Raw genomic sequence first — 20,514 nt, 5'->3', positions numbered from 1 at the left:
TGAAGATGTTAAGCCAGAGTAACTGGTTTATTGGGGGTAGAGGGGGTGGGTGAAGGGGGTAGTTACCACAGGGTGAGTGGTTAGACCTACGGGGAAGGTTGTGGGAGGGGTTAACCCTTTCATTACCTTAGTGGTAGTAACCGCTAGGGTAATGAAAGTGTTAACCCCTCCCACAAACCACCCAAGAGGCCTACCCACCCACCCAGGGACAACTACCCCATTCTCCCACCCACTCTACCCCAATAAACATTACAATACAATACAAACACCAATACAATACATTGAACAACCTCCCCTCCGCCCCAACACATACTGTACTGTACAGTAATGGGCAAAATCCCTACTATCCAGATCTGAATGATTCTGTATCCCCCTTACTACGCAAACCCAGTAGGATTCACACAGCATGAATCTGATTCAAAGTGGTGAAATAATAAGTGCAAATAGCGCTCGTGCAAACAATACAGTGATATACAAACAATAAATAATCCAAAACCTGTGATACAGAGTATGGTGAAGGTAGTCCTTGAGCTGCCTGAAAGGTTAATCTGGTATCTTCCAACCAGATAAGAAGTCTGCGTGAAGAAACCTCCTATGGCGCTGAGGATGGAATGGAAGTAGAATCTTGTGCAAAAGTTCTCTTCTTGTGCTGAAAACCTCAGAAAGGAAGACAAAAAGAGGCAAAAAAACACTGCAATAGTGTATTACCCTTGGGACATGTGATGATGTATAAAGAGCATTTATTAATTAAAACAATTGATATTACAATTGGTGTAAAATTAATTTATAAAACAGTTGATCAATCTAATAAATGAGTTAATTAGTAGAAAACTTCCAAGCGCTTGTGCTTAAGGAAGCTGTGCTGCTCCGCCGTTGTAAAATTGAAATCCTACTCACCGGACAGGAGTAGGACATGTGCAATGGTTTGGGGTCTTTAACTCCAGAAATCACCGCTCGCCGTGGGTTGCAGACGTCTGTTGGTGCGGGGGGATCTCCTGCAATCCTCGTGGTCTCGTTGCCGACAGAGTATCTTTCGATCGTCTCCTCCGCTGACGTCACCGCCTGGATAGCACTGCTACGGTGTCCCTGAATGGCCAAAAACCTTCCTACGCATTTCGAAACTCCAATTGATGGATCCTGACGAAGAAACCCATCAATTGGAGTTTCGAAACGCGTAGGAAGGTTTTTGGCCATTCAGGGACACCGTAGCAGTGCTATCCAGGCGGTGACGTCAGAGGAGGAGACGATCGAAAGATACTCTGTCGGCAACGAGACCACGAGGATTGCAGGAGATCCCCCCGCACCAACAGACGTCTGCACCCCACGGCAAGCGGTGATTTCTGGAGTTAAAGACCCCAAACCATTGCACATGTCCTACTCATGTCCGGTGAGTAGGATTTCAATTTTACAACGGCGGAGCAGCACAGCTTCCTTAAGCACAAGCGCTTGGAAGTTTTCTACTAATTCACTCATTTATTAGATTGATCAACTGTTTTATAAATTAATTTTACACCAATTGTAATATCAATTGTTTTAATTAATAAATGCTCTTTATACATCATCACATGTCCCAAGGGTAATACACTATTGCAGTGTTTTTTTGCCTCTTTTTGTCTTCCTTTCTGAGGTTTTCAGCACAAGAAGAGAACTTTTGCACAAGATTCTACTTCCATTCCGTCCTCAGCGCCATAGGAGGTTTCTTCACGCATGAATCTGATTCAGATGCAGGGACCACTGCTGTGTTAATCCCGATGGGCCATTAAGTCACCTTACAGAGACCATGAGCACACACGAGCACAGATGAAAAAAACACAGTGCCACAGCAGATTTAAATTTGGCAGCGAGACCGACCATAGTGCTGCATCTGTAGTGTAGCCGTGCACCATCCCACCACAAAAATGCACACAATGTAAAATAGTAGTATATACATGTAGCCAGGTACCCTCCGGTCTCCCCGTGCTCCCGGTTTCCCCTCCCCCCCCACTCCTTAACATCAGAGATGTGCGGCAGGGTGACGGAGTCGCTGGCGTTTCCCTCCGCAGGGCGCCGCCATGTTGGTGTATGCGCGCGCACGCGCAGCGAGGTTGCACATCAGCAGGGCAACTGTGCGGCAGCCATTTCAGGGGGCGCACGAGTGCAAGCTGCAGAGCGGCAGCCATTAGAGGGAGAGCATGAGGCTCCCTATGTTAAAGGCTGCAGATAGAACTACAATCCCCATGATGTTCGGGGCAGTGACACCATCTGACTCCAGGGAGCCAGTAGGGCTGCAGGATTCTGCTGGAATAGCAGGAAAGACTAATGCATGCTGGAACAGGAAACAGACAGTGAAGACCAGGACCCTGAAGCTGCAGATTAGATCCAAAGAGCAGTGCTCCAAGGATTAGGCCAGAAGTAAATCCCCAGGGCCCAGTTAGTTCCCTGAGTCACTGTAGAGAAGTAACTGTATGGTGTAGGGAACTGCCTTAAGACAGGGACTCCTTCACTGTACTCCTAGTGAGAAAGATGTTGCAGGACAGTGCCTGACTGTCAGTACAGCGTGTAGCAGGAAGAGACTCTGATTGCATAACAGAGACTGTTTGCAAAGGGATAATCCGGCTGGGAATCCCTCCCCTGTGGAGTCAGCGTGTGCATTCATTTCTGCAGAGAGCAGTGCAGTGCTACGTGGGATCACGTTGTGGTATTGCAGACTCATCAAGGATTCTCCTGGTTAGGACCATAACCATGAAGGTATTATATTAACGTGCTCCAACACAGGGAAGCGCTGTCCCTCACACACACACTCCAATCTATAGCTGGTGGACACTAAGAGGTTAAGTGCCCTGGCACATTGGTACACCAAGGACTAGGGTGATATAAAGACTGACACTAAAGTGGTGCAACCATTTACATGTGTGGGGTGATGTGATGATATTCATGCAGGGGAATGTCATGCTGTTTATGTATGAAACGTTATGCAAGGGTTATTATTATTATGCTGAGTAAATACTGTTTTATCCAACAGCGTGTGGTTACTGTATATGTTGGTTCTGATAGGGGAACACTCCCATCAAGTTGGGATCCCTCATCAGTGGAGGCGCTGCACCCAGTGTAAGTATACCCCAGGCTCCCAGTGGCGGAGGCTCAGGCCTCTTGTTAGCCTCACAGGTGACAGCAGCATCAGTAGTTACCGTACCCCAGGGGTAGAAGCGCTACATACAGTAGTAAGTTTATGTATTTCCTCATATATAAACCTTCAACGAGAACTGTGATGGGAAACCATTGGAACCTTTCAATAATTACAACTATTCACCTCCATTACATCCTCCAGCACTCTAGATGACACTCAGCAGGATAAGGGGACCCCTATTACAAGGGCAGAACATTTTTGTTTGTTAAAGTCTGTAACGTGGGAGCTATTATTTATCCTGAAATGAATGCTACTAGCTTAAAATGACTAATATTGCTGAGAAAAAGACACATGCTAGTAAAACAATCTGGAAGGGGGTGTAAGAGAGAACATAAACAATTAACACATTTAAATACCTTCCTTTATTATTTGCTTCTTAAAAACATGCATTGTTCTAAAAAAAACATTTCTGCAACAATATAATGCACACCAGAAAACACTGCATTCTCAACACCTCTAGCAGTATTTCTAAAGGCTCATTAAGTAGCGAGAAATAAATACTGTATATAAGGGCATTTTTAGTATACAAAAAGTCATAAAATCACCATAATCCAACTAAAATATTGAGTAATTATACTGTAGATCTCAACATATACAGTACCTCTCCCACTAGAAATGAAGGCCACACTCAAAATGACAACCATGGAAGGTCATATGGATTAAATTAACAGCAAAAAGATACCTAGTTAGCATACACAACAATATCCCCAAGGAAAATGTTGCTAGTTCTGATGAAAGCCACATTGAGGATTGAAACGTTGATTGCCATGGTTATTTTACATACAATTTCACTTGATTGGCTTTTTCCCCGTGTATGCTGGTTTGTTATTTTCTTGCTCAGTTATCACTCATATACTTACAACTTGACAGCTATAAATAAGCTTTATAAAAGGTGTTTTGCATTGCGCGATCTAGTGCTTTTGCATTAAGCAAGTATGAAGAACTATGAACTAGATATATTACAGTTCTAATTCATGCAGCATCAATGTTCTGTGTTCCAACTTACACATTTTTCAAATTAATTTTAATATATTAACATTCTTCCCTTCAGCATGTCATGTTTTCTGCAATAGCCTTACTTATAGGCATGTGGTTTCTTTTTAATAGCGTATCTGATAGAAAATAACAAGTTAATAGTTGTCTGTATGCAGCAAAGACTTACAGGAATACTTTAGGTCACCAATTTCTGGAAGAAGTTATCGTAGACTTACTTCCTCGTTCAGAGATATTGGTTGCATTTAGTGTCCACTTCTTTGCATTATAGATATTCACTGCTGATCCCAGGTGGCAACTGTACCAGGTGGTTTTAATTTATTTTTTGTGTTTACCATGTTATAAATGTTATTTTGATTGATCTGCTAGAGTTCTGCAAACCGCAGCAAAGGCAATTAGCCGTGACATAGACACATTATAAAATCTATTATCTGATCCATTGCATCTTAATTTGTTTCTTCAAGTTTCACTTGTTCGAGTCTGTGTTTCACACAAAAAAGCATTATGCTAATGCTGAAGCAAGACAGTTGGCCAAACCTGGATTGGCAAAATTAATCAAGGATATTTAAGAATAAATGATCTCCTGGAGGATATAAATTTACTGTCGCAATGCGTTCCTGTTTGCCGCTGCTCCAGTGCTGTGACGTGCTGGCATGCATCTTTTACTGCCAAATCCTTGATCTATCCCATTGGATTGTTGCACAGACATCTGCAAAGACTCATGTTTGACAGCCTCATGTATGAACTTCGTGGGTTCCTAGCTGATTAGGCCTCGTAAGGGAGAGTTTCTGAATACTTTACATGTAATAGAAAACAGATCTCTTTGAGTAGAGTCGCTTGTCCTAGTGAATCACAAAAATAATACAACCATTGGGGCATTTGGGGCTTTTGCAGTAGAAATAAGTTAATGTAACCGACCTTGTAAGGTTGCCAGGTGGCTTCTCCAAAAATACTGGACTCAATGGTGAAAGGTGCATCATGTCACTATGTCCAGGGAGGAAAATACCAGACACATACATGCCCAGTATTACAGTACCTCTCATTTTTTACTGGACAGAGTATCCAAACACAGGACAGTCGTATCCAGTACCGGACACCTGGCAACCCTACGACCTTGTACTATTAACATTTTTGGATTAAAGAAACTCCGATGTTGGGTGTCTCATCCATTCTGGCTTTAACTGCAATTCGAGTCAATATACAAGAACATGCTATAATAGCAGTTAACACTGGATCGGGTGCGACACTCAGCATTGGAAGTAGATGAATCGGTCTCTTTGTTTCTTTCTTGTTACTAGGCTAAAACCATGAGATTAGCTTGTATGAGTTACTTTGAATTGCTATTCCCTTTGTCACAATTTTGGATTTATACCCTTGGTAGTAAGGCACCAGGAGGTTTAAATGGACTTATAGAACTGGTTCCCTTTTTGAAATAAAAATTATAATAGAAACTGTCTTATCTTTTACTCCATGATATCCAGATCCTGTGTTTTGAGTGCTTAGTGCTTCGCACTTTCTTTGCTGGTCATGTTGTTAAGAGAGCAACAATTTTTATTAATTACATATTTTTATTTATATTACATGTATTTTAATTTGATTTATCAGCATCTGATGGCTATGATATTGCACAGTGATGGTTTCACATCTATTTGTTTTGATATGTGGTGCTGGTATTATTCATGCTTTTTAAAATGTTTCAGTATGTTCTCATGGAATTTTACCACTGCACATGGTTATTATAACATATGGTATCATTATATACATATATCAATTAATTTAATAGTTATTTTTGGCATTTATTTTTATTTATTCAATATTTTTTGATGGGTTTAACCTACATATTTATGGTTCCCATTATTATCATACTTTATATCCATGGTAGCTTTCATTATGCATACTCATGGTTTAATATATGGATTATTATATCCCACATGTACTCTTTAGATATATTATTGTATTACTGTAGCTAGCTTAGTTTCAGATGTAGTTAGTTTCTCTATGTTCATGTTTTGCTTTTTTATGTTTATGTTTTGTGTTGCATTTGATATCTGTTATTATGCCATTTGGAGAGTGCATATTTATTTATTTTTTTAACTTGTTATTTGCTATTCTATGATCCACCAACAGATTTTGGTAGTTAGGTTGATATGGAGCTGCAGATTCACTTGTTTTTAAGGTTGTCATTGTTTCGTATATTCGCATTGTAGTTCCATTGCAATGCGCTGATTGACTGGCTTGTTATTGTGAACCTGATGCTAATGTATCCTGAAAGGCAGGAAGGTATTAGCCTTCTGGTATTTAAACCCCGCCTCAGGACTCCTAAGACCATCCCATGATGAAGCTCTATTGGTGCGCGAAATGCGTAGAGGTGACGTCAGCGTGATACCGTGACGACGGAGGTCAGAGTGGTGCTTTCCATCCGCTCCAGCCGTTTCCATACTTCCACGAGGACACAAACTCAAAGCTAAGTACTCTGCAATTGCCATCTGCAATGATACTTAATCTTTCTTAACTCTTATTAACTCTATCTGGGATGTTTTGAGCTTGGTTGGCCCTGTTTTTTACATGACCTCTGGTCCTCAGTGGTGTTGCTGTAGAACAGATGTTTAGATTCATGTGTTTTTTTAATCAATTAAAAATGTTATTAACATTAAATGTGCTCTTTATAAATGTGACTTATTGGTACTCATTTTGTGTTTTTGTTTTCTTCTTTGCGCCCCTTTTTTTGTTTTTTATGTTTCTAAGTGACCCCGCTGATCATGGGAGAATAGGAGCTGCAGGGAGATAACTGCAATTGTCTAGAGGATACAAAGAATTTTTGGAACATTGCGCCTTGCATTTCTCTGTTGCTATATATAGTTGGCAATGTTGCCTATAGGTAATTATGAACCTGCGCTCTAATGATGATAGTATATATAAAATCCGGTCAGGAAGTAAACATGGAAACATAAAAATATACACAAACGTGGAGAATCCACTATGTAAGTGGATCAAATAGTGTATATTAATATAATATAATAAGCAGTAAAGTGAATACTGCTATATTGGAGTGAACCCAGGATTGAGTATAGTAGTAGAAAAAAGTGTCTTTCACCCAGAGCAGTTTGTAGTCAGCTGCATGCCTTTACTGGGTTAATGAAATTGTATATAGTTAACCTCTTATGGCCCTGATAGTTGGCTAAGGGCAAAAGTAAGATCAAAATGCAGCCAGATTATAGGTATATAAGCAAAGTATTCGACCCGTCACTGCAATCTGCTGAGCTGTGCAGCGGACTAAAACAAAAACTGCTGAAGTAACGTGGAAATTGATGAACACGAACTCAATCCTTACTAGTTCAACTGACCAGATATATTTGCAAAGTATTAGCTTATCTGTAGTATATTAGAGCAGTACCGCTATTATGTCCACATATTCAAGTTAGTAAAATAAGTAACAAAGTAGACCACCAGTAAGCCGTCGGTCTAACTGCCAGACGGAGCGGTTGCTACTCTGTATCAGAAGTAGAACTGGAAGAATGGTCACTACTTCCTAGTACCGACATAAGCTTGATGAATAAAAATATGCATTATTGCAAAAAAAGGCAGGACATCATGGTAAAACCACTCTGACGCGTTTCATCCCTACATGGGACTTTATCAAAGAGTACATGGTTCAGATAGCAGACACGTCTAATATAGAAGCAAACAAAATCTGATTAGACACCTCCAAATCAGACTCAGCAGGCAACAATGAACACATGAATGTTAATTGTGACATATTAACCCTGACATGTCTGGTCAGAAACAAACAACACACATATATAATTAACCATATAATAGAAAAACAAAAAAAGATGTATTTAAAAACAAAGAACATGATGTCAAGCACAATTAAAATATATAAAGATATATAAAGAAAATCATGGAAGAAACAAATAAGAATAATGGTAAATAAAGACTAATAATATAACCTCAACAGATTAAAGATATACCATATAAGAAATATATTCTATAAACATATCATGAAAAAATCCCAAGTACAATATTAATCCATACAAGGTACAGTAATTAAACCATACAATATTCTCCATGCCCTTATTCCAGAAGAAAATGTTTCAACTCCCAATCAGAATTCATTCCAAGGGGATGGAGAGTATTGAGAGTATATATCCAATACATTTCTTTCTGATTTAACCGATTCTCCCTATTGCCCCCCCTGGGGTGATGGGGTACATGTTCAATGGCCGAAAAGGAGAAGTTACCAATACCCCCCCTAGGGCACTGTGAGAAATGTCTGGATACCGGGTGGACCAAATCCTTCTTTTTAATCAAACGAGTATGTTCAGCTATACGAAGCCTAAGAGATCTAATAGTGCGTCCCACATATCTGTGGCCGCACGCACAAGAAAGAACATACACAACAAAAGTTGTGTTACAATTTAGAAAATTCCTAATATGAAACTTTTTTTGACCATTAGAATAAGTTATAAATCTTGCAGGCAATGCATATTGACACATAGAACAATTCGCACAACTATAAAAACCTTTAGGTACAGTAGTGATAATAGGAGTTCTTAAACTAGAGTCAAACAAACTAGGAGAAAGGTGGGAACACTGATGCATAGACATCAGAACGGCGACCTGACACAAGTTTCGCGTCACTTGACGATTAATCTGAGGTGACTACTACTGCTAGTTACTACTGCATTATATAGTGTGAGTGTTGCAGGGTAAATGCAACTACACACGCAGATTCTTTGGATAAGGCTTATTTATTTAGCCTTAATTTATACAGCACACAAAACAAAAATAGCTTTTTATCAGCAAACAAAAGAAAAATGTCTTTTTCTTCAGCAGACAAAACAGTTTCTCTTTAGCAGACAGAGTAAAAATAAGGCAGCTACTCTTTTCTATGCAGGAGACAGACAGTTCATAAACCATGTACTTTGCTAACAGACCTTGTATCAAGCTGTTCTCTCTCTCCAGAGTTTCAGGGGATTTCCCTGCTTCAGATAGCATATAAATAGACAGACCTTCTATCAGTATTCTCCTCTCTCCTGAACAGCTAGCCCCCATGTGTCTACAGCCTGGGGTTTTTAACACACCTTGATTCGGTAGCTGGGATCCAACTAATTGTCCTGAGGTTCCCAGCTGAAGTTAACCTACAGTAGTCACTGCTGCACTGAAGACTAAACATAGGTCTGCCAGGCATATAGCTGGTGGCTTTTATTTACCCTGTCACAGTGAGATATTGAGTGCATGTCATTTGGGGATTCTCTGATACTATCTGCTTCAGAGAGAGAAAGAGGCAGAGTATCAGCTCTTTTCTTCGATTGAACCCTCCCCTAGTGCACCTACCCCACACCTCATATCTTAGGAGTGCTGGTATTTGCTCGATTTGCTGGTTCATAGATTGTCAATGGGTCTAAAAAGCAGGTTTACACATTGGTCAAGTGGGATGTACCCACCCATGCTGCTTCCAATTACACCTCATCCTTTTCCACAGGTCTTACACCTTGGGACAGGAACACCAAATATGCAGAAAAGTACCTTAATTTCCACAACCTCTCCAGAAGTCTGGTGTTGGGCCACGGAGATAAGATGGAGCTTGTGGGGAGTGAGGTGCCACCTGTGAAGAACTTTTAACTTTAAGAAGAAAAGGGTTAAACTTCTTGCCTGAGTTTGTGTACTTGAGGGGATGGGATAACTGAAAAGGGGTACCATAATATGGAGGAGTATGTTACTGATGTTCTTGGACACAGCAACCTGCTGAAAATCTGGCAGTGTCAAAACACTCCATTAATGAGGGACGTTAGAGACCAGCTCCCTCTTATAGTCTTGTTTCTGACTTACAGTCTAAGTCTGTAACAGAACAGATTTTCGCATTAACTATGCACCATGCATGACTGAGCTGGCTATGTAATAGAATATCTACAGTAAAACTTTTGTAGAACTTGACAATTAACTTGATAACATGCTAAGAGTGCCCTCCTGGGATCAGTTTTCCAGAGTTCTCTCGTGCGACTTTAACCTGAGTCAGCCCAGACTGTCCAGGTCTTAGGCCCTAGTAATAGTCTCATTCGCAACTGTCTCTGTGGTGCTGTAAGCTTGTGCCAGGCCCAGGGAGAATCCTCAGCAGTCTCCTCAGGGGATTAGGGCTCTAGGTAGTGCCATCCCTCTCTGTTTAGATCAGGGCTGAATCTGAGATTTGGGAGGGGGGGGCAGTTACATTGGTCATCCTGCGTCTCCTCTGCAAGACACAAACCCAGTTGTTTTAGAAAGCTGGGGTCCTCGGCCACGTCTCTCATACTAGTTTCCTTGTTGTTGTCTGTGGCTTGAAGTCGGAATGGAAAGGCCCTCCTGTATTTTATCTCGTGTTTACGCAGGGTTGTCATGCAGTGCTTAAGTTCCCTCCTTCTGGCTAGTGTTGCAGGGGCTATGTCATTAAATATTTGGAGGCTTGTCTCTTCAAATATAATTTCTGTCAGCTTTTGTGTAGTTTTCATGACTTGGTGTGATCTTCTGCCGTCAATATGCCAAGGCCTCAGGGTTCGATAGACTCTATTAAGTTTCTGGTGAGAGGCTTGGTATCTGTGAGGATTTGCTGGGTGCACCAACAGAGATGCTCCTCTGACTCTGCTGGGTGCACCAAGATGGCCACTGAATCAGGAGGTAGCCTCCTTCTGGAGCTGGTAATTGGCTGCACCTGCCCCAGGGTATCTCATCCCTTGCACTCCTGAACTTTTGCCTGTTTCTTGCCCTGACCTTTGGAACTGTGACCCTGACTACACTGTTGCACCCTACCCACAATCCTAGAACTGCACCTGACCATTCTTCCTTGTCTAGGCACCAGATCCCAGGTCAAGGTTTGGTTAATATACTCCCTACCTCTACCCTGCGGGTACGTCTCCTGGACTACAGTTAGCAACGTTACAGAATAAGGGTTTTGGTCAGGTGTAAGGTGTTAGGCTTCAGTTGATCTGGGGTCATTGCCTCCGGAATTACTCTGATCCTGATGTTATTTGTCCGGGAACAATTTTCTGTTTCCACTTGTCCTTCCTTCAATGATTGGACTTGCTACTTCAGGGTCCCCACCTCATACATTAAATCTATTTGCTGCTTTGATATGTCTTCTACCCTGGTTTTGAGTTTCATTCTGTGATGGCTGCTATATCAGATTAAGTTCATTCACCACTTTCTGTTTTTCCTCCTGTACAGTGTGCTTAATTACAGTACCTGCATCCATCCTTTCATTCCTTCTTGTCCCCAACTCAGGGTAATCCAATAGCTTTATTTTATAACAGGGGCACTTCCTCTGGAAGCAGTGTTACATCCCCCCTCTGTGTTTTCTTTTGCCCCTGGGGCATAGCAGGGCCATTCCGGAGCCTCCTTGTTCCAGGAAGGGGATTGCAGGGTGCTTTTTTGAGGATGCAAACCTCTTGTTTATGCTGCCAGAATGCGGAGATCCAGTCTCTGGTGGTCATCTTTCTCTGTGCCACGCATGCACCCCATAAAAATATATTTTATTAGAAATCTGTTTTAAAAACATAAATCATAAAAAAAATCCAATAATATATCATCATATTTGTGAATAACCAAAAAGAAACCCAACCAACCACTAAATGGAAAAATTTATAAATATGCATTCCATTAAGTGATTTTATACTAATTTTACTATATATTATAATATTTGTATAAGGTATTAAAAGGTAATTGTAATGAATATAGGGAATATCCAATAAATTGTATCTGTAGGTATTAATAGGTACTTTTTGTCATGTGACTGATATGAAACACTATTTGAAGTGTGATCAGATTTCTGTAAGCCATTCCCCCTGAGGAAGTGGTACACCCATGAAACACGTTGGACTATTGGTGAATGTGAAAGTTTCTAGGTGTTTCCTGCTATCTGTTGTTCGTGATGCAACGTCTCTTGGGAGTGGTATGCGAGTGGTGTCGGCGGCCACAGCATCCAGAAACAACAAATACGGAAACGCTGAATAAGGCTCCGCTGAATATTAAAAAAAAAAGGGTGAGGGTCCATTTAGCAATCTTAAGAAAAAATCCAAATTCATGCCACCACCTAATATCTGTCCAAATATTGATGTCTTTGTGAGCCTTGTAACACAAGACCTAAAGGATTTAAGAAGGAACACAGGAATTGACAATCTTACAACAGCAGAAAAAAAATCTGTGAAAGATCTGGCAGAGGAAAAAACTATAGTGATTAAGCCCTCCGACAAGGGGGGCAATATTGTAGTTCTGGACAGTGAAGAATATGCCAAGGAGAACTTGAGGATTTTGAATAATAAAGATTGCTACCAGACCCTAACAAACAATCCAACAATTAAATACTACCAAGAACTTAAAAGTATACTAGATCAAAGGGTGGAACTTAAAGTACTCTCAAAACAAGAAAGAGACTTTATGTTAGTAGGCACCCCAAGACTCCCCACATTCTACACTTTACCTAAGATACACAAGCACAAATTGCCTCCTCCTGGACGCCCGATTGTGTCGGGAATTGGCAATCTTACGGAGAAGGTAAGCCAATACGTGGACCAAATACTTAGGCCATTTGTCATGGCCCTGCCTTCCTATTTAAAGGATAGCAGGGACATGCTAAGGAAATTAGAGGGGGTCGTGATTGATGACAATACATTACTTATATCATTAGATGTAGAGAGTTTATACTCTAGTATACTTCATGACAAAGGCCTATGGGCCACTGAGTACTTCCTCAAAACCCGAGGAGAGTACTATCACAAACATAATGAGTTGGTATTGAAACTCCTTCAGTTCATTCTTACAAGAAATTATTTTACTTTTGACAAAAAGCTATACCACCAGATCCAGGGTACAGCGATGGGGACCACGTGTGCCCCATCATATGCCAACCTGCACCTGGGCTGGTGGGAAGCGGAAAGTTTTTTCTGACATACTTGCCATCTTCACAGACAAGATTACCATGTGGATTAGATTTATCGATGATGTGCTACTAATATGGCACGGAGATACCACATCTTTGAAATAATTCATCGACATAGTTAATGTGAACGATATAAACATAAAGCTCACATTTGAATCTGATCCCAATAGCATTAATTTCCTGGACCTACACATTATGCGAGGTATGGAGAATGAACTTGTTACAACTATACACAGGAAGGAGACGGCGACGAAATAGCCTCCAGCCACCACCCACAGAACCTCATTAGAGGAATTCCAGTGGGACAGTTCCTCAGATTGCGGAGGAACTGTTCCACTGATGATCTGTTTGAACAAGAAGCCAAACTGATGAAATTAAGGTTTTTAGAGCGATGCTATAGTAACAAAGTGATTAGACGTGCCTACAAAAGGGGCAAAGTCTACGTCAAGGCATCTCCTACTCCAGGATAAATGCAAGAATCAAGAAGATCAAACGGTAATCCGGTGTATAGGCACATTTAATAACCAATGGCGGCCTATACAATCAATATTTAGGAAACACTGGCATATTCTAACTGCGGATCATGATCTCCAAAAGGTCTTAAAATCACACCCGACACTTACCAGTAGACGTCCCCAGAACCTACGAGACATACTTACCCATAGTCATTTTGAAAGACAAATTGATCCCACCTGGCTACCAGCAAGACCCCTAGGTTGCTTCAAATGTAGCCAATGTCGAGCATGTGACCATATAAAGATCACCAAAACTTTTAATAATTGGAATGACACCAAAACATATTCCATTATAAGTTTTATTAATTGTCAGACAATGGGAGTAGTGTACCAAATTGAATGTACTTGTTCAAAAAAGTACATTGGAAAAACCAAGCGACAATTTCGCAGAAGGGTCCTTGAACATCTTGGATCCATCAGGAACAATTTGGAAACTCTAGTTGCTCGACATGTAAAGAGATATCACAATGGGGACCACACAGTACTGAGCTTTATGGGTATAGATCACCCCACTTTAGGATCAAGAGGGGGAGATTGAGACCAAATTCTTCTCAAGCGAGAGTCGAGGTGGATCTATAATTTGGAGACAATAACACCACAGGGAATTAATGAGGGTTTTGTATTTACACCTTTTATTTGAACTGATACCTGCAAGGGACAGTATGACTAATAGGGATGTATAGAACCTATACCATCAATGCTCCTGTGTAGAATATATACCTCAATTAACAGGATGGAGAGATTTGGTGTCTTGCTACCATTATAAGCATCTATATAGTATTATCACATGATGTTATCCACGAGTGACGACGTTATAGTAAGTACTCCAATCTATACATATTTGGAGTCACTGGTATCCATGTAAGGATATAAATCATTATTACAGATATATACCTTACAATAATAATACGCACATATCTATATAAACATACAATTATGATACCTATATAATGGATACTAACATCACTACTATATAGAATAACCGTTGTTAATTTATATTAACTTATCTCCCCATATACTTTGAAGCATATCATCTTCAAACTAAATATATTCCCTGAATATTTGGATCTGTAATACCCATTGATTCCACATACTGTATGACCACAAGTATCCCAGTGTTTCCTGTCTACACAGACTTGAAACAGATCTAGGAATGTTTCTATACATTTCCTTACTTGGCATTAAAATGCAATATACAATCTATCAGATTTGAGTTTAAATACATATATATAAAGTGAATACTTCATAAGTACAGATGGCAAAGTACTATTCATCAACAAAGGTCTACTGACATGTTCAGAACAAACTATTATGCGATGGCACCTATGGGGTTAATAAGGAACTCCAATTTGGACATGAAAAGGTGTATATAAGGAGAGCAGGGAGAGCACACGCCCCCTTGCCTATCAGCCTTAAGAAAGCGTGCATACGCGAAACGGTCGTCGGCGGAGGCTGATCATCACGCAGTGGCTCTTGTCACGGCGAGCTCTGCATATACCTCAGCTCCAAATATATAATTATATGAGTTAATGTTGCGATTGTGGCTAGTGGTTCTGAACACCACATATAGAGTGTAGTTGATGGGTGGTCACAGCCTCAGGAACTCAGCCAAATGCAATTTGAATAAAAGCAATTTTATTGCACTATAGTGCTGCACATCACATCACAGAGAACACCTCTGACGCGTTTCGTTCCGTACAGGAACTTTATCAAAGAGTACAAAGATCTCTCACACTGGAATGTTATATACACAGTTCCCTAACATGATTGGTCAACACAAAATGCAAAACAGATAATGTCAATCAGCAATCAGTGCTTGACAATAACGAGGGTGCTGTGTAAACATCACAGTGTCTAATTTGGAACAACCCCAACTAACCGTGATAACATATGGGATACAACAATGACATATAGATTAAAAACAAAGATCAGTGAGTAGCAGCATATATAATGACAAAAGCAACATCCTTGAACATTTGTATGAAAAAACACAAGGATAGAGAATATATATGGAGGAGTAACTGCGGGGACATATGTCAAACAGACTTGTACAACACATTAATGACTAAGTATGTATTAATTAATGAACATAAAGCAATCATTAATGTATTTATAGAAAGTAATTCATAGCTGAACGTTCATTAGGTGGTATGTACAAAGCATTAATATTGCATATATGTAATGCAGATAATATATGCAATAACAAATTATTTGGCAAGGAAAAGGAAAAAGGATCATCTCTGTTTGGTATTTATTTAACTCCTTAGAGTATATGAGGTGAATTGTTGTATATGGGATGAATTGGTATACACACTCCCAAGACTCTTCATATACTCAACCCTGCAGGAAGTGTTTCAACTCCCATTCGACATTGATCCCATAGGGATGAAGAGTGTTGAGAGTGTGTATCCAATACATCTCTCTTTGATTCAATACATTTTCCCTATTTCCACCTCTGGGATGACATGGAACATGTTCTATAGCATAAAAAGAAAAACTAGTAATATTGCCCGATGGGCATGATGAAAAGTGTCTGGACACCGGGTGGTTGGTGTCTCTTTTTTTGATTAACCTGACGTGTTCCGCAATTCTAGTTTTCAGGGGTCTTATCGTGCGGCCCACGTATTGAAGTCCACAGGTACAATTCAAGACATATACAACATGTATAATATTACAATTCAAAAAGGATTTCAAATAATACTTTTTACAATCATTGTTGTACAGAATGAACCTTTTTTGAACAGCGTACCTACACATTGAACACTTCCCACATCGAAAAAATCCCTTGGGGATACTATTAATGCTGGGAGCATTAGATCCAGAAACGAACATACTCGGGGACAAGTGAGCAGCTAGTGTCTTCGCTTTGTGATATGAAAATTTGGGGCCACTCTTCACAATGTCTCTAATGTCTTCATCAAGAGACAATGTGTGCCAATGTTTGGCAATAATGTTACATATCTGTTGTGACTGTGAACTGAATGTGCTAATGAACATGGGACTGTTTGTAGTTTTAAATGAATCTCGCAATCTGTTGGACGAATGTTTTTTAGGGTTTCTGCGAATGAGAGTTCTTCTATCCATTTTATTTGCTTTATCAAATGCAGACTCAATATCTGTAGCAGAATACCCTCGCTCCAAGAATCTTTTTGACATCTCCTTGGCCCTTTGAATGAAAACATCATTATCCGAACAGATTCTCTTTAACCTGACGAATTGGGCACCTGGGATGTTTCTAATCAAGGAGCGCGGATGGCAACTATGCGCATTGAGTAGTGTGTTTCTAGAATTTTCTTTCCTGTAAATATCTGTTTGTATATTCATCTCACCGTCAACATACAGGAGTAGATCAAGAAAATGAATATTATTAATGTTGTGTTGGTACGTGAATTTAAGATTATAGTTATTAGTGCTAATGTGTTCAATAAAAGAAAAAAGTGAAGACTCATCACCCTTCCAAATAAATATCAAATCATCGATATATCTCCTAAAGTAAACAATGTTGTGACGGAATGGATTGTGATCGTGATATATAAATTGTGATTTCCAAAACCCCATAAATAAATTAGCATATGACAGTGCAAAACTCGTGCCCATAGCAGTGCCTAGTGTTTGTAAATAAAAGTGGTTATCAAATAAAAAATAATTGTGAGTGAGTAAAAAGGATATAGATTCTAATAAAAAAGTGCAGTGTAATATAGATAGGGTGGATAAATCAAGAAAGTGTTTAATGGCCGCAAGGCCGTGATTGTGCTCAATAATGGAGTACAGGGAGGTCACATCCATGGTGACCCACCTGTACTCCCTGTGCCAAGTGATCTCCTGTATGCTGGCAATGAAGTCCGTGGTATCTCTTATGAAAGAAGGTAAATTAAATACTAGTGGTTGTAGGAACCTATCCACATACCGCGATAATCCATCTCCCAAAGATCCAATGCTCGCTATAATTGGACGACCAGGAGGGTCGACCAGCGATTTATGGATCTTTGGGAGATGGTGAAATATCGGAATCACGGGATGTGGACAGGAAAGAAAATCACATTCCCTTTTGTTAATTACATTGAGAATTTTTCCCATGTCCAGTAGCTCAAACAGTTCAAGTTGGTATTGAGATGTAGGATTACTCCTAAGAAGTTTATATGTATTACTGTCCCCTAGCTGTCTCATCGCTTCCGTAAAGTATTGATCTTTTGATAAAATAACGAGAGCCCCGCCCTTGTCTGCACTTTTAAGTACAATATCATGATGTTTCTTAATGCATTCAATTTCTTGGATTTCTGTGTATGTCAGATTACCATTGGCGACTTTAGAGCAGGAAAACCCCCTTGCTAATATGCGCAGGTCGCGTTCAACTAAGTGTTCAAATGTGGTAATTGATGGACCCCTATTGAAACTAGGGCAAAATAAAGATTTCGGGCGAAAGCCAGAATCCTGATTGCCAAAAAAAGATTGGGAGTATGTCATAAGGGGTTCGCCTTGTTGTTCCAATAGGGAGTCCATATCGGAAAGGGCACACACTTCTTGGAATTTTAAACTATGTGTATCTGTGGTGGTAGTAGGATTAGTTTCTACAATGCCACTGTCTATGCTAGCTATTTTTGCAGAACCATCTTTAGCAGCAAACATTTTCTTCAAAGCTAGCTTACGTGTGAACCTTTGCAAATCAATAATGGTTTCAAATAGTTTGAAATTTTGACTTGGAGCAAAGCCAAGACCCTTATTGAGGAGGGACAATTGATCTAGGGTTAATTCCATACCAGAAATATTAATAACATTGTTGGGCACTCCTAGTCGTACTTCTTGCGTTTCGTTCTGCCTTGCCCCCCCTCGTTTCCTCTTTGATCTGCGCGTTCTCCACGGCTTTTTGTGCCCATCTCTAAAAAAGCCGAGGAGGGTTGCCCAGATGTTCTATTGGCTTTATATGTAGAACAAGAGGGTGTGGCATTGTTATCATAATTTGTCACTTCACGGTCTCTAGAATGTTCTTTTGATTTATCAAAAGAGACCGAATGAAACCTGGGTTCAGGGTCCGAATAATCGGACTCAAAACTGGAGGTTTCAACACGTTTATTTTTAAGAATAGATTTGTTTGGGGCATTTGTTGTCCCTCGTTTAGGATTTTGACTCCTTCCCCTTGGTGTGCTGGAGCTCATAGTCTCCCGTACAACAACCGGTTTTTGCCAGCAGTACACCTGATTTTTAGTGTAATCAATCCTATCCCTTTCAAATTTTTGTTGTTTCTTTTCACTAATGGTATTTTCTGATATATCGATATTTGATGACAGTGTCTTATCATTCTTAATAAATTGCTCCCTTCGACTGAATGGTCGCAACTTAGTCTGAAGGATTTTGATCTCTGCCATTAGGATGGATTTTTCTTTATTTTTTTGCTGGATAATGAGCTCCATCAACTTTTTGGAGCAGGAGTCAAGTGCATCAACCCAATCTAATTCGAACTGTTTGTTCATGAAACCAAAAGATGGGACTTTTTTGATACGCAATCCCCTTGGAATGCGATTGCATCTTATGTAATTCTCAAGGGAAGTGATGTCCCCCCATAATCTAATATTTTCAGTTAAAAGTTTTTCAAGTTTAACGAAATGGTCGGTCAGATCTGAGGGTTCATCGCAAATTATTTCTGATACACCATCAAATAGGTGAGTTGCTTTCCTTAACCGTTTAGTATTGTCACCACAGGTATGAACAAAGGTGCTATATTGATCTTCTATCAAAACATTGTCATCCTCACCAGATTCCTCCATAATAAGTAATTAAGTAAACTGATTCCAAACTTGGAAAAATAACTAATAAAAAATGGGTGAGTTCCTGTAATGTGCAAATCAGAGTATATACAATACTAATAAAAAGATATGCATATATATATATATATAGATACCAGTCCGTTCTGAGAGAGAAGGATGTAAATAACCAGATGAGTAATAACAATAAATTGTTCATGTGGATATGAGCCACCAGGGCAAGAATTGAAGTCAATTGGTAGTGTAGGGGGAGTGAACCCCAAATGTCCGGTGCTACAAACGTCCACAATAAGGCTGGTACAGTAGAAAATCTCTGATATGCATGTAGAATAATTGACTACTAGGCGGGCATAAATGTCCTGCACAGAGGGGAAAAAAATGAATGAAATGAAAGCCAGGCCCCTGTGTCTGTGCAGGACATTTATGCCCGCCTAGTAGTCAATTATTCTACATGCATATCAGAGATTTTCTACTGTACCAGCCTTATTGTGGACGTTTGTAGCACCGGACATTTGGGGTTCACTCCCCCTACACTACCAACTGAACACCACATAGACTTATACCCAACCTAGTGAGAGGAGCTCGACCTAGCAGGCCAACTTACAGAGTCTGCAACTGATACACTGATCGGATGCATTTGTAACCACTGCCTGATCATACAAACGGTATGTGGTTCCTATGCAATACTGATCTCATATATCCTGATATTAATCAAGGATCTTTTTAAGTGTCTAGCCTACAATAACCAGGGGTACATTAGGCTGATCTGTTTAAGCATAGTCACCTCCAAATAGTGAAGACTTTACCACTAGATAGCACTTTTATCTGCAGCAGACTGACAATTGATTTAACTAATTCAGCTGCATTAAGGAGGAGGGAATGTATCTCTTCAACTTTGATAATAGCCCTCCAACATTACAATAAGGAGGGATTACTTAGTGCTAATATATTACCCCATATACATTGTATATGGGGATACAGGTGTGTGTCAAGCTTTTTAACAATATTGTTATTTAGCACATATCTCATCACACCCTGATTATAGCAGGCTTCTGACTGGGATATACGGTCATTTTTATTCTCATTTATCTCCACCCCTTTATTTTAAGAGATATGCCATTAAAATTATTTTTAATCCTTATCACTTATCATTACTATTACTATTTACTTTAG

At 39.9% G+C, this 20,514-nt stretch overlaps 1 protein-coding gene across 9 annotated transcripts in view; it reads right to left on the bottom strand.

Moving 5' to 3' along the window:
- The window catches only part of AIG1 (androgen induced 1), a 448,408-nt gene that overhangs the window by 40,391 nt on the left and 387,503 nt on the right, over positions 1-20,514 (bottom strand). The window contains exon 4 of one of the 9 annotated variants that reach the window (XR_012801083.1): positions 13,404-14,155. The exons of 7 other annotated variants lie outside the window; for them this stretch is intronic. Coding sequence is in view for 1 of the 2 variants with exons in the window: in XM_075597126.1 (XP_075453241.1) it covers positions 14,087-14,155 (69 nt within the window). In the remaining variant the exon portion in view is untranslated. Of the gene's footprint in view, positions 1-13,403; positions 14,156-20,514 lie in introns of those variants that run through there. One more of the 9 variants, XM_075597126.1, reaches the window with a different exon arrangement.

Source organism: Ascaphus truei, chromosome 4 (genome assembly GCF_040206685.1).
Source record: "Ascaphus truei isolate aAscTru1 chromosome 4, aAscTru1.hap1, whole genome shotgun sequence".
NCBI lineage: Eukaryota > Metazoa > Chordata > Amphibia > Anura > Ascaphidae > Ascaphus > Ascaphus truei.
The sequence above is the reverse complement of the archived record's forward strand: the minus strand, read 5'-3'. Positions and strand labels throughout refer to the sequence as shown.